The 15,920-nt window shown below is 35.9% G+C and overlaps 2 protein-coding genes across 2 annotated transcripts; both read left to right on the forward strand.

Annotated features, from left to right (window-relative positions):
• Positions 1 to 1,891: 1,891 nt before the first annotated feature.
• Positions 1,892 to 15,755, forward strand: LOC110382184 (protein MEMO1). The gene is made up of 8 exons (XM_064043268.1): positions 1,892 to 2,095; positions 5,576 to 5,657; positions 6,238 to 6,306; positions 8,046 to 8,158; positions 9,741 to 9,852; positions 10,367 to 10,586; positions 11,023 to 11,127; positions 11,858 to 15,755. Exons 1-8 carry the CDS (start codon positions 2,047 to 2,049, stop codon positions 11,993 to 11,995), a joined length of 888 nt encoding a protein of 295 aa, XP_063899338.1. The 5' UTR covers positions 1,892 to 2,046; the 3' UTR covers positions 11,996 to 15,755.
• LOC110382183 (uncharacterized) lies at positions 3,064 to 5,264 on the forward strand. The gene is made up of 2 exons (XM_021342691.3): positions 3,064 to 3,614; positions 4,142 to 5,264. Exons 1-2 carry the CDS (start codon positions 3,100 to 3,102, stop codon positions 4,578 to 4,580), a joined length of 954 nt encoding a protein of 317 aa, XP_021198366.3. The 5' UTR covers positions 3,064 to 3,099; the 3' UTR covers positions 4,581 to 5,264.
• Positions 15,756 to 15,920: the final 165 nt, after the last annotated feature.

A 15,920-nucleotide genomic window follows, 5' to 3' on the forward strand; every position in this document is an offset into this window, starting at 1 on the left:
TTAATCTCTTAATTTGAGAAGTTTATAATTTCAGGTACAGAAAATAAACAATCACACACAGGACAAAAGCCAAAAGTAAGGGTATATAGTTTCTGAATACGCGAGCGAAGCGAGCGCAAAATTTTTATCGGACTTAAATTCAAATTTATTTATTTTGCGAATATAAATATAAACCAAATACATATTACGTAAAATTTAGCCCAAACGTACTTAACTTTTTGTTTGTTGACAAATGCAAAAACAAGGGTATATAGATTCTGAATACGTGAGCGAAGCGAGCGTGAAATTTTTATCGGACTTTAACCAAATATTACGTAAAATTTAGCCCAAACGTACTTAACTTTTTGTTTGTTGACAAATGCAAAAATAAGGGCATATAGTTTCTGAATACGCGAGCGAAGCGAGCGCGAAATTTTTATCGGACTTAAACCAAATATTACGTAAAATGTAGCCCAAATGTACTTAACTTTTTGTTTGTTGACAAATGCAAAAATAAGGGCATATCGTTTCTGAATACGCGAGCGCAGCGAGCGCGAAATTTTTATCGGACTTAAAGCAAATATTACCTAAAATTTAGCCCAAACGTACTTAACTTTTTGTTTCTTGAGAAATGCAAAAACAAGGGCATATAGTTTCTGAATACGCGAGCGAAGCGAGCGTGAAATTTTTATCGGACTTAAACCAAATATTATGTAAAATTTAGCCCAAACGTATTTAACTTTTTGTTTCTTGACAAATACAAAAATAATATAGTTTCTGAATACGCGAGCGAAGCGAGAGGGAAATATTAATTCTTTTTTAAGACTTAAAACCAAAAAGTACGTAAAATGTAGCCCAAACATACATTTTCACGAATGGGGGGACTAGGTACGACACACCCGATTTACGTCCATACGAAAACCCCCGCGCTCGCATAGATAAGTCGATAAAAATAAAGTTAGATAAATATAGCAACGTCGCGCAGCTAAGCTTCGCGGGTAACTTGGAATGCCTCCAGGGACCTCCAGTGGTCCGCGGACCACCGGTTAAGAACCACTGTGCTAAACGATCGTTCTATTGTACAGGACACGAGTGGTAACTGTCATGCACCTTAACTCAATAGTAATAAGTACGATTTTCCTCTAAAACTGTTACCACTGGCCTGAAGTTGACTGTAGGGTACCTACGTGGCCAAGCAAAATAGCGAGCGCGGTTTTTACGCTAGGATAAAATTGCATTTCCGAAATTTTTAATCACATCTACCAGTTCTATCTCCTTCAATGTATTATTTTTTGGATCGGCTCGCTACGTTAGTAAAAAAAAAACATTGTTTAATCAGACACCTTATAGGTCAGAGCCCAGGGTGGGGCAAGTGCCCCAGCTTGCCCCAGTGTGGCTACGCCCATGGCTAAGGATACCCACTATATTATTGACTACCCACAACTTAGCACAAAATGAATTCAATTCTGTTACACAATACGCTAAGCTATGACAGAGTAAACAATAAACGTACGTGACTGAAGTCAGGTTAATCTTTCAAGTTGTTTTGTTTCGAGCTACAAGAAAGACATGTTTACGTTTGATAAGTTGTTAATACTTTTCCTTATGGTCACGACGACAAATGGTAATAAACGGCTAGTAAGTTCAAGTTTACTATAATAGTTTTACAAAACGACGTGCCGTTGATTGTATTGTAACCTTTTATTCAATTGTTAGAGTTAAGAAAAGTTCCGAGTCTTTTTAGAGGACACACAATTTTTATTGAGAACTAGCCATTTCTCCGGGTCCCGTGGTAACTATTGTCCGTTCCGGGATAAAATATAGCCTACGTTAATTGGGAAGAGTTTTTCAAATTGTTAAGTATTTTAAGATAGTTTAAGTTATTAACAAAGCTATCTTCACAAACGCAAACCACTTAACAAAAAAAAAACAAACAGGTAAAAATTGTCTGTGGTGTATTTACACCAATCAACGTCAAAAGTATTATTTTGTGATTGTGAAAGTTATCGTTTAATTAATTATTTATAATTCTATCATCATTTCACTGCTGTCCAGATAAATACTAAGATGTCCTGTCGCAACGCATCGCACGCGGGCAGCTGGTACACCGAAAATGGTACGTCAGTTGCAAAAAGTATATTTTTATTTTAACTTTATAAAGATTATGATTACACCCTGTAAATAACAAAAAATATAAACGAACTTTAAGGTGTGTATTTATGTAAATCAGTGTTTACGAGAAAAGGAATCAAGAAAATTAAGTATCTTTAAAAGTCAAAAGGTTGTTGACCCTTTTCGAACCTATTATTAAAATTCTTTTGTCTGCTCTGGATGAGTTGCAAAGACGTGAATCTTTAATGCCTTATGGAGTGTTATACATACTCCTTGCAACAATGGTTATTTATGAAAAAGTTTATAACCTACCGACCAAAACAAAGAACGTGAAATAAAAAGTTAATATTTAATCAATCAAATTAAGATTCCCGCCCGAATTGCATGCTTTTAGTTATCGATTTAATAAATAATAAATCGACTTGCACAGTTGACCCTGTTGACCTAGGTCTAAAAATAAAAAAAAAGTCAATTGATTTTTTGGGCAATGTTGTTGAAGGTAGTCAATTTCGTTCGGAAATTATTATGATTTTATACAGCTTATACTTAACCTTTTTTTTAACGGGCCCACAAATACGATTTGGAAGAGGTCCTCTAGAAAAGATTGGGTAAAAAAACCGGCCAAGTGCGAGTTGGACTCGTTCACTGGGTTTAGTTAGAGTCCTAAATATAGAAAAAGAGCGAGAAGTATAAATATAAGTGATTTTGTATTTATTTATGTCTCACTTTTTCTAATCGTCTACTTCATTTACCTATCTACAAAACCTAACAAAAGCAAGGAAATTATGATTCATAGAAAGTTAATGCGTCATCCTATCTCAAGTGAGGAAGCGTTGACTTCAAGTACTAGCATCTTTATTTATAGAAAGATAACAAAGAACTCGTACTTACTGAAACAATATAACATTTTAATAGATTATAATAATAATTCTAAAGTAAATATATTTCTAACACACTGTTCTGATATGTCTAAAGAGTTTCCGAACGAAATCATAAATCGTCGTTACCATGACAATGACAGCTATTCCAATTTCAAACAAACGTCAATACATTACTGGTATTCGCATTTTTACCCAAACATTATTTCGAAAACTCGAATTGTTAACAAAAATGGCTGATAGAACCAAAATATCGGCTGCACACTCTAAAAATACGATAAAACCGAAGCGCCCATCAACAGTTACGGCGACATCGTCCCGAACAAAACTAATACCAAAAGAAAAAATTGTTCGTGGAAAGAAACCTAGTGCGAACGCAACAGCTTTAGAAGCGGATACCACAATTTTGAATACAGAATTCCATGGATTTCCGGATTTTGATACAGAGAAATACCAAATTGCTTATGGTGAGATTTTACGCGCGATGTTGGAAGATTGCGTGTTTGACGAAGCTGTGGAACGCGAAGAGACGGTGATGGACCTACAAATGTCGCAACTAGCTGACAGGTTCCAAAAAACTGTGGAATTATTGGATAAAACTAATAGGAGGCTGAAGGATATGTCTTTTGAGGTTGAACAAAAAAGGTTGGTATTGTTTATAGTTTTTTTTTTCATCAAGTGTTTAAAAGTAGCCTTATATTTTCATTTGATGTGATTTCCCGCGGATTCACCCGTATTCCTTTTAAAATACTGCCTATACAGGCTTAAAATATAGCCTATATTTCTTGGAAAGAGTGTAGCTTTCCAACAGTGAAAGAATTTTTTTCAAACCGGTTCAGTAATCAGACCCTTCAGACACAAAAATGTTTTGAAGTAAAGATTAGTCAGTTACCTGTATTAGTGCACTATTTATTTCATCCTTGGAGCCTTTTTCCCAACTATGTTGGGGTCGGCTTCCAGCCTAACCGGATGCAGCTGAGTACCAGTGCTTTACAAGAAGCGACTGCCTATCTGACCTCCTCAACCCAGTTACCCGGGCAACCCAATACCCCTTGGTTAGACCTGTGTCAGACTGGTGTCAGACTTACTGGTTATTTATTTGCATTATAATCAATAGCTATACATCCAATTATTAACATAGCAACCTATTAACCAAAACCTTAACATTTCAGATTGTGCGATCTAAAAAGTTCCACAAACAACGAATTCATAAAAGCAACTGAAAAATCAGATGCGGCAACCATTCTCAACACACTGAACACTACGGAACAAGCGTACTTAGACCGTATCGAACTCAACAACGTTGATTTTGGTTACGACAAGACTTCGGGTCACAAACAGTTACTAGATGCTGTTAACAACGCTATCGAGGGACTGGATCAGATAAAAAAGGAATATCATTTAGATGTATCAAATTTTAAGGAATTCGATAAGAATCAGACGAGTATTGAAGAATTGGAAAAAGATAGGTTTGATGTTGAGTCTTTGAGAGCGGATTTCGATGCGAAGTTTCCGCAATTCAGTGAGCAGTTGTTGAAAGAAGCGACGGAAAGGATTGCTAAGCTGATAGAGTCTGATGAGGCTGATGATAATGATGATGGTGACGATTGATAGTTAAATTGCTACTTAATAACTTCCCGGTCCTATTCATATGTAATGTACGCTTATTTATGGCCATTCTAGAGATAGAATATTAACATAAGCCCCATAAAAGTAATGGCAAGTTTCTATCCAGCAAACCAACATTACATACAGAATTTTGTGTCTGCATCGTGGACAGTGAAGTGGTTGATTAATTTATTTTTTCTTAAAGCTGGGTACTCACTTAGAAGTGTAGCATGTAACATATCAGATACGGTATCAAGTGAGTACGCAGGCACGAGCTCGCTGCGAGCCGCTCGCGCGAGGAGCGCTGTAAGCTCGCAGTGACCCGCCGAGTGGCGGGCACACTGCGAACACAAAGGCGGCTCGCAGTGTGATCGTGAGGACCGTGGACGAGCCGTACCCACTTGCACGTTGACACCGTATCTGATACGTTAGGTGCTATCCTTCTAAGTGAGTACCCAGCTTAAGACTTTTTGTGGTTTCAACCGCATCTCTGGGAACTACTGCCCGTATTGTTAAAACATAGCCCATGTCACTCGGGAAGAGTGTAGCTTTCCAACAGTGAAATAATTTTTCAAATCGGTTCAGGACTTTCCGAGTCTTTAGGGTGGTACAAGCAAAAAAATGTTTCCTCTTTATTATTAAATTAGTATAGATATGTATTTTTCTTAATTATTATGTGCTGATAATAAAAAACTGGAAATAAATAACATGTTGTTTTATTTAGTTTCCATACACAATTATGTTTTATGAACAGAATATCGACAGATATCTGAGTCTGATACCAGCTGAATACCTGTTCTTCGTAATGTATGTACTGCCATTCATCTTCATACTCTGAGCCCAAACAAACTATCGGCTGGCAAAAAGTTTGCAGTGGAGATTCTCATTTAAAGTGTTTTTCAAGCATCAGATACCTACTTCATTTATTCAGGTAGGTATTTAATGACATGAATCTTTAGAAAGTATTAAAATTAACGTTTAATAAATAATTTTCCTAGGAAACGAGCTGTCCCGTCAGTTGGATTTATGGCTGTCGAAAGCTGACCTCACGCATGGGCCCGCCAGAGCTATCATAGCGCCGTAAGTATCTAACTATATCATCTCCCGAACCTTTTCCCAACTATATTGGGGTCGGCTTCCAGTCTAACCTGATGCAGCTGAGTATCAGTGCTTTACAAGGAGCGACTGCCCTATCTGACCTCCTCAACCCAGTTGCTCAGGCAACCTCTTAGTAAGACTGGTTGTCACGACTGCTAACGATGTTCTAATGACAGTGAACTATCTTAATTTAAAGTGTCTTCCAAAACACGGAGGAACTCGTTATGCCAAGATGGTCAATCATTCAAGGACTGACCGCACCAAGCATTGCTTAACCATTGATCGGTCGATCTGTGCTGCTGTGTTGCTTAGCTTCGGGCTCTACTGTACTTCTGTTTTCCCTACAGTTTCACCCGTGTCCCATTTAAACTACTGCCCGTACCCGGATAAAATATAGCCCATGTTACGCGAGAATAGTCAACCTCCCCAATAGTGACAGAATTTTTCTAATCGGTTTAATACATTCTGAACCTTTATAGTAGGTAGAGATAAACTAGTTTACTATGGTATAATCGCGGGGTATAATGTTATAATGATTTATATTGATATTTTAACATTCCAGTCACGCCGGCTACTCGTACTGCGGTGCTTGTGCAGCCTTCGCCTACAGACAAGTCAGTCCCGTGGTCGTGTAAGTATTAGCATCTGCCTAGCCTTTTCTTAACTATGTTGGGGTCTAAGCAGCTTGGAAATGGCCAAGTGGTTCCCTTTTTCGGAAGAACTACTTACTTCTCGCATAGGTACGGATAAAAAAATATATCCAAATGTTATCACAATCCTTACGGTAGTTTTGCGTGAAAGGTTAATCTTTCACAACATACATCCTTACTTACACACTTTCAAACTTTCGTGTTTATAATATTACTAGCTTTTGCCCGCGGCTTCGCTCCCGTCAACTGACTTCTCTACTTTACCCTATTTTTTTTAACCCCCGACGCAAAAACGACGGGGTGTTATAAGTTTGACGTGTCTGTGTGTGTGTGTGTGTGTGTGTGTGTGTGTGTGTGTGTATGTGGCATCGTAGCTCCCAAACGGATGATCCGATTGTAATGCGGTTTTTTTTGTTTAAAAGGTATGTTAGTCGGGAGTGTTCTTAGCTATGTTTGGTGGAAATCGGTTCAGGTCTTCAAGGTCATCAGCTCGTTTAAAAGGTGTGATAGGAATGTTACACGCTCAGTTTACTTGCAAGTATATGTGGGATCTGAAATTTGAAACACTAATGTCTTTTGGAACCACTGAGCTGGTCTGCTGTTAGGGCACGAAGGTAGGAGACGTAACCCTGAACTGCCTTTTAGTAAACCCATCGAGTTTGGGCTCGTTGAATTTGTCTTGACGAGTTCTCTTCATGTTTCTGATTGACGAGAAACTGATGCTGGAAATAGGATGTGGCGGATGAAACCCTGGAATGCCGGAATGAAACGGATAAACCGATTTACATTTTGCTGAAAATCTAGAATGTCCAAAGGTTAATCTTTATTGTTTCTCAATCTGTGCAATTCTCCCAGAGCCAGTTTGTCATGAGGATTGTTAAACAGCTTCCTTTGGCCGAGATCGCATATAGCGACCCCATCTTAAGATAAAATAAATTATATGAAAGAAGGAAAAATTAAGGAGCTCCTTTAAAAAGCATGAAATAAAATTAAATTATAAATTTAAAAAAACCCCCGACCCAAAAAAAGTACGCAATAATTATGACAAAAGGTTGAAAACGCTAAACCCTATAAAAAGCAAAAAATAACTTTTAACACTACGTAAACTAAATTTTGACGTGTCGGGGGACCGCTTTTTACCTTCATAAATACTTACATAAATCTAATGATACCTACCTAATTACAACATTCGTTTAAAAAAAAAAAACACGTATCTAAAGTAATGAATTAGAGCGGTCCCCCGACACGACAAAATTTAGTTTACGTAGTGTTAAAAGTTATTTTTTGCTTTTTATAGGGTTTAGCGTTTTCAACCTTTTGTCATAATTATTGCGTACTTTTTTTGGGTCGGGGGTTTTTTTTAATTTTTTTATATAAGAACCTTCTCTTGACAATAACAAACACAACAAAAAAAGAATTAGCCAAATTGGTCCAGGCGTTGTTGAGTTATGCGCTTACCAACACATTTTGCGATTCATTTTTATATTATAGATTAGCCTTGGCTTTGCCAGCGGTTTCACCCTCGTCCTGGAGAGTAACAAACATACATGTACACGATATCCACAGATATTTTCCCACAAACTTTATAAGTAATAGTATGACATTTATATTACTAGGATTATATAAATACTGAATTCCCGTTTTAAAAATCATACTACTATTCCTATTCATAAGAATTTTATTAAAATCCAAAATCTCACTTATTTGTGTTCCGTTTCAGCAAGCGTATCTTCATCCTGGGTCCGTCTCACCACGTGCGTCTGGGGGGCTGCGCCCTCTCGTCGCTGGACAAGTACCAGACACCGCTCTATGACCTCACCATTGATAAACAGAGTGAGTATTGTTATTACAAATACCTGCATTCTACCTAATTAGTAATTAAGTAGGTAGTTAATATACTAACAATCCTCTTGCTTTCAAGAAGGTAAACTTTCAACTTAGATTTTAAAAAACTTGTTGAAAGTTTTTCAAATATAAAGATTAAAAATTGATATTTTTTTGGGTGTATCAGCAATTGACAAACTCCAAAATAAATGTCTATCTGTGTCATCGCAGTTTTCAAAAGGATGAAACAATTTAACTGCGTATTTTTTATTTTGAAAGCTGATACTAACTTGCTTTTACCACCGACATCACTCGCATCCCGTAAGATTTACTCCACGCCCCATATAAAAAAGGGGAACAAATATAATGACCACCATAAAATGCTTTGATACCCTAAGTTTTGCAACCAGAAATATCTACTGAACACCAGAAAAATAAAGTCTAAAAATGTAATAGTACCAGCTATTTTAGTCACGACTTCACTTTAAATTGTATTTGACCACCAAATTTAGTAAATGATCACCAACTCTTGACGACCAAATTAATGTATTATTTTTGCCTAAATAAGTCACTGTGATTGCCATAAAATGTAGGCTTATTACCAAATAAAGTATTATGATGCCATATTAAGTTATGTGTCCGGCTTGCAATGCATGCGTGAGTGTCAGTATGACGAGTGACAGGGGAAAATGGAAGAAAATGACATATTGCGCCGACGCCAAGTAAAATTGGGAACAGGGCAGGAGAAAGAAGAAGAAGAATGTGTGTCTCAATACACTCTTATCGCACTGTTTAGAGGCATGCAATAGACAATTTTCCACGGTAGTGCAGGAAAAGGGTCCCCATAATGTTATTACATTTATTTTATCAGGCCGAACTTATTTTTTTGGAGTCAGTTTACTTAAACAGGATAGCAAGATGTAAAAACTTTTTTGATGATCATTTACTACTTTTGGTGATCATTTACTACTTTTGGGATAACAATGATTTTTTTGGACTCATTTTGCTTAAATAGGATAGCAGAATTTAAAAACTTTGGTTATAATCTTACTTTAAAATGGTGGTTTAATTTTGGTGATCATTTACTATTTTTGGCTTACGCATGATTTATTTTGGAGTAATTTCACTTAAATAGGATAGCAAAGTGTTAAAACTTTGGTGATAGTTTTACATTAAAATGCGAGTTTCATTTTGGTGATCATTTACTATTTTTGTCTGCTGTTTGTTACTATATCTGGTGATCAGTTAAACATAAGCCATAAAAAAGTAGCCTACCTGGAGCATTTCTATATCGATAAATGGGATATCTAACAATAACAATAATTATCTAAACATAACAGAATTGACAAATCGCTCCAGGAGTTCCTGAGATAAGTACGTTAAAATTCTTAGCTTACTTACGACTATATACTTACTAATATAATATAGTATTTTCTTTTTGTTTGTACCCTAAAAACTCCGAAACTACCAAACCTACTTGAAAACATCTTTCACTGTTGTGCAGCAAACGTATTCCCAACTCACATACCCTATATTTTAGCCCAGTTGCGGGAAATAGGTGCACAACTAATTGCCTACACCTTGTTGACAGTTTACGCGGAATTAGAAGCGACCCGCCAGTTCGAATGGATGGACGTGCAAACGGATGAAGACGAACACTCCATAGAGATGCATCTGCCTTACATCGCTAAAGTTATGGAAGAGTGAGTGTTTTTAGTATAAACTTATTTGTTTGTAACTTGGTTGCAAAAGAGCACTTTTAACATCCTTTTATTAGGTCGAACTGTTCGAAAATCAGTTAAAATATATTTTATATAAAAATCAATGTAAATACATTAATGACAGTTAATGAATCAATTGAATCATTATTATAAGCAGTAGTATATTGTATATAATACGTATTTGTGTGAAAGTCCCTATCAAGGTTGTTTAAACGTCAAAATGACTATTGATCATATCATCATAATAGTGTTTGTTACCATACGCACATTTGACTGATATTCAAAACTTCATATTGTTCAGTCAAAATAGTAAATTATTATTAGTCATCAAAATCATCCATCAGTTTTCCTAAAACAACCAAATTTCTACGTGAAAATTAGTAGTATACAATTGTTTTTAAGAAAATTAACATTTATATCATCAGTTAAATTAAGCCCAAAACTTACAAACAACCAATTACATTTAAATTTAACCCAAAATTTTCCACATTTTCAGATACCAAACCGGCTTCACAATAATACCAATCCTAGTAGGTTCCCTTACACCTGAAAAAGAGGCTAAGTACGGATCCATCTTAGCCCCCTACCTAGCAGACCCTCAGAACTTGTTGGTCATATCGTCTGACTTCTGTCACTGGGGGTCAAGGTTCAGATATACTTGGAAGGATAACTCGAGGGGTCAGATTTATCAAAGTATTGAGTGGTTGGATAAACAGGTAAGATGTAGAAATTAAAATAAAATAAAATCAAAAAAGAAATTAGTTGAAAATGTAATATATGTAAGTAGTAGTGTGTAATAATGAGGAATCATGCTTTGTTTGTAACGTAAAGACTCTAAAAGTATTAAATCAATTTGAAAATGTCTTTCACCATTGGAAAACTAGATTATAAAATTATAATTTTTGTGATACTTATAAAACATACTAGCCGTTTTAACGCAATCTCACCCGCGTCCCATGGGAACTAATGTCCTTGCCGAATTAAGATATAGCCTATGTTCACAGTGAAATAATTTTCAAATCAGTTCAGTCGTTTCGGAGCCTTTAGGGTAGAAACAAAAATGTTTCCTCTTTATCATATTACTATAGATTGGAATTTTACAATACTAGTCGAAGCATTTATTTTAAATGCTTATATTTATTATATTTCTAGGGTATGGACATAATAGAGAAGATGGACCCGCGCGCGTTTACTGATTATCTCAATAAGTTCGGCAACACTATATGCGGCAGACACCCCATAGGCGTGTTATTGCAGGTAACACTGATTATGATAATTATTATTCTTACTTGTTATCGAAATAGCTAGTTTTTATTTGTTATCAAAGTAGCTATACTCTATTCACGGAAGCAAGAGCTAAAAGGTAAACAAAGAATGACAGTTTTTCAAGATGGCGGTATAACCCGACCGATGACAAAATCACAAATACTGCGAACATTTTACACAAAAATGTGACGTTTTGTCATCGGTCGGGTTATACCGCCATCTTGAAAAAGTGTCATTCTTTGTTTACCTTTTAGCTCTTGCTTCCGTGGATAGAGTATAGACTTTTATATTGTGCATATAACTTTGGTCATTACATCGTGACAGACTGTGAATCGCTGTCTATAATTTTTTTTTGGTGATACTTTTAAAAGTATTTAAAAATATTTTATAAAAAATACAAAAGTTTAAGCCTCAATGCTAACCCCAATAGAGGGGTATTGTTGCTGTGAGTCTGTCTGTCTTTGGCACTGTACCTCTTAAACGGATACACAAATCGGTTTGTTTTTAGTAGAAAGCTGGTATTCCAGTGATAATTCTTAGATATGTTTCATCAAATGCAGAGCCGTTGTAAAGTTATTTTGCCAAGAAGTCAACAATCCAAATCATTTTTTTTTTCAAATATAACCGATTTTTTAAATTAATTTATGTATTGTATACCTAGATTATTATAACACATTAGATACATACCGATATAAAAACTTTCTATTTTAATAAATTACAGGCGATATCAAAACTCCGTGGCCAATCGAATAGTCCGCGGATGGCTATGAAATTCCTGAAATATGCTCAGTCCTCCCAATGCGTGAACATGCAAGATTCTTCTGTATCGTACGCGAGTGCTTCACTCGTCATCGAATAATAGGTAACACATAGGAAATGTAGGCGGACAAGTGTTTTAAATAACAATAAAGTAAAAAAAAACTGGTAAAAAGTGTAATCGCTTTGTCAAGATTGGTCATTGGTCCACATTGCGGTATATCAGGATTGGTCATTGGTCAACTTTGCGGTATGTCAAGATTGGTCACTGGTCTACATAGACACTGGGCAATATTGGTCATTGGTAAACTTTGTGATTGGTAAAAATTGGTCACTGGTCAACTTTGCGACTGGTCAAAATTGGTCCTTGGTAAATTTTGTGATATGTCAGGATTGGTCATTGGTCTACTTTGCGACTGGTCAAGATTGGTCATTTGTCAATTTTGCGATTTATCAGGATTGGTCATTGATTAACTTTGCCATTGATCAGGTATGGTCATTGGTCAACATTGCAATTGATCGATATTATTGGTTATTGGTTAATATTGCGATTATATCAAAATTGGTCATCTTTGCGAATTGGTCAGTTTTCTGATTGTACAATTTTGCGATTGCAGAAATTCATAGTTTCGACTTTACTGTATTTAAAACACTTGTCTGTCTTACAATGACTGACATTTAAAATAAAATTCATAATGGCTGATATAACTGACATCCATTAAAAATCTTATTTTAAATGAAAGTCAAACTCAAATATAGTTCATCTTTCAAAATAAGTGCTTCAAATAAAATATACTGTCTATAATTTTTATACCTTTTATAAGTTAAAATAGTAGCGTTGAATAAAAATATAAAAAAAGGAAAAAAAGAAACAAAACATTTTTTTTAAATAGGCATCTATTAATTTTGGTGAATTTATCGTTTACGATCCTGCCTTTTCATATCATTAGAAATGAATTATGTTTTAAAATAAAATGCTTGAAAAGTTATATATCAAAGATTGTCACACTGCGAGGCATTTAAAAAGCTACACTTTTGAAAATCTTTAAATAAGTAAAACTGTCAAAATACAGAATTATCAAGAACCTTGAAAAGTTGAGTATGAATGGAGACATAACTAAGAAAGATTTTGATGTTTTCATAGCTATGTTGGGCCAGAATTTTAGGTACTTTTAGGATATACAGCCGAATTTTACTGAAAAAAAAACAAACGAACAAAATTTTATAATGTTTCTTATCTTAATAAGTCAGTAAGTCTGACGCCAGTCTAACCAAGAGGTATCGGGTTGCCCGGGTAACTGGGTTGAGGGGTCAGATAGGCAGTCGCTCCTTGTAAAGCACTGGTACTCAGCTGCATCCGGTTAGACTGGAAGCCGACCCCAACATAGTTGGGAAAAAGGCTCGGAGGATGATGACATTTTAGACTAGCGTGAAGTCACTACCAACTTCCTGGCGGCAAAAATAATTTGACAAGAACTTGTTATAGGTCTCCATTCAAACTACAAACTTCTTGGCAGAATTGTTATTGAGCCATCTCTTAAAAAATCTTTATATACGCACATTTGAACTTAAATACCTAATTTATTGTTCACCTCAATTTCAGTTTCCACCAAATATCTTTGCAATTGTGAAGTTAGCTACACATTTGGCTCGTTGCGCATTTGTTCGTATAGAATAGATATTGTCGAGAAGCTTTGCTTGTCCGAAGTTGGCTACTATAATGTCAGGACACCTTTTCACACACGGTCGGTTAGCCCCATGGTAAGTTATTAATTAACTTGTGTTATGGGTGCTAACACAACTGATAAACTACATATAGCTACATATACACCCCGACCACGGCCAACAAGCATGCTCATCACACAAATGTCGACCGAACCGGGAATCGAACCCGGGACCTCAGGTTCACAAATTATTATTATTGACTTCATAATAGTCAAAAATATATGAACAAAAAACTACTGCGCATGTGTGAGACGTTTAAACGGCTAACTTCAGAGTTGCACACTTATATGGCGGGAGACAAACATGCTTTGCTTTAAGAAATTCTCAAATAAATTAACTTAATAAGCATAGAGAGGTAACAAATTGGAATTATATTATAAAATATATACTTATGTAGTGTATTTAAAAGACTTGTAACCGAGTTAAGACCTTTTTACAATTTATATTATAGTATTGATCATCATTTTCTGAACGAAAACATTTTTTTTTTAATTTTCAAAATATAATAAACCGGGGAGTCAGCTTCTTCCATACCAAATTTTATCAAAATTTGTCCACCCGTTTGCGCGTGAAGAAGTAACAAACATACACATGAAAAAAAATTTATTTTCTATAGTTTTCTTGTTTTCTGTTCAGAATATGATAATCTTAACTATAATATAAATTATGTGCAAAATATAACCAAGGTTGTTATTTTTGTATAAAAACATATTACTATTTGTAGTGTTCAAATATTATAATATTAATATTAAGTGAATATTATAGATATTAGTAACACCTTATGTTAGTGTAAAGTTTAGGCCTTAGTAATTAATATTTTGTCCAAATTCCTCATTTTTCCTTGATTCCTGTGTATACGGATTGTATTTTTATTCAAAATTTTCTTTTTTATAATGAAATGCAAGCAGAAAATATTAGTTTTCTTAAAAAAATGAAGGAATATCAAAGTTAATGTAAATCTTAAGATATAGTTATCGGCACGAATCTTGAGCTCTGACCTACATCTGCCAAAGAACCAATCCCGAGTGACGGCTATGACGCGATGCACTGCGGGCCAATCACCGCTTTAGACCGCCCTCGCGCCTCACTTCATACCACAAAAGGGACCCAATAAATTACTTCTGCGCAGATGTAGGTCAGAGCTCAAGATTCGTGCCGATAACTATACACCAGTCTGGCAATCCTTGGTCTCCATCCGTCAAAGTTTAGTCACAATCCGGCGCCCATTTAGTCTCAATTCGGCAACCCATTGGTCTGAATTCAGCGACCCTTTAACTCAATTCGGCGTTCATATCAAGCCATCTCAGCGACATTTTTTTTATCTATGGCAAAAATCATCAAATGCCCCCTTCCGCTGTGGGTTAGCAGCGGTGAGGGAGTGTCAGACTCTTACTGACTAAAAACCGTCGTGTTCCGTCGTAGGCCTTTTATGTACCAGCGCCGCGGTAACTCGCGCGAACAATCCCGCAGCCCATCTTGTTTACCTCATAGTTAGAAAGGTCGCTAATATAACGTCAATGGGTTGCCAATATTGTATTAGCACCATACTAAGCTTCAGTTGCACCATTTAACTATAACGATAACCAAACCATAACCAGTCGTAGGTATACTTGCCGCCCATTGCTCACGGCGATTTGACTACTGAAAATGGTTTGGTTTTCGTTATATAGTTATCGGCACGAATCTTGAGCTCTGACTTTCACCTGCGCAGAAGTAACTATTGGGTCCCTTTTGTGGTATGAAGTGAGGCGCGGGGGCGGGCTAAAGCGGTGATTGGCCCGCAGTGCATCGCGTCATAGCCGTCACTCGGGATTGGTTCTTTGCTAATAAATCACTTCTGCACAGATGTAGGTCAGAGCTCAAGATTCGTGCCGATAACTATAGCTAAATGGTGCGACTCTCCTTAATATTCTTTTTGCATTTATAGTTTTTTTTATTTTATCATTCGTAAAACATAGGAATTGGGTGTTATTATAAGTTATTTTAAATTAAATAATAATTAATAATGTTGGAAATATCTGCCGCTTTAATAATATTGTTGTCACTTAATAATTGTTTTACGTGCATGTGACAGAATTCGGTCTCAAAAGGCATTTATTTTGTAAAAACTGTCTCAATAAACGTTTAATTTGCTACTAGTTTTTTGGTTTTATTTTATATATACTTACCTTACTTTTATGGATAAAAAGCTCCGAAACTACTGAAGCTGTTTGAAAAAGTCGGACACTGTCGGACAGACATAGACTATACCCGATTAACACTTAGGCCCAAGTTCGGAAGAGTTTCCATCGGAAACCAGGAAA

The sequence above is a fragment of the Helicoverpa armigera genome, chromosome 31 (assembly GCF_030705265.1).
Source record: "Helicoverpa armigera isolate CAAS_96S chromosome 31, ASM3070526v1, whole genome shotgun sequence".
In the NCBI taxonomy this organism is placed as follows: domain Eukaryota; kingdom Metazoa; phylum Arthropoda; class Insecta; order Lepidoptera; family Noctuidae; genus Helicoverpa; species Helicoverpa armigera.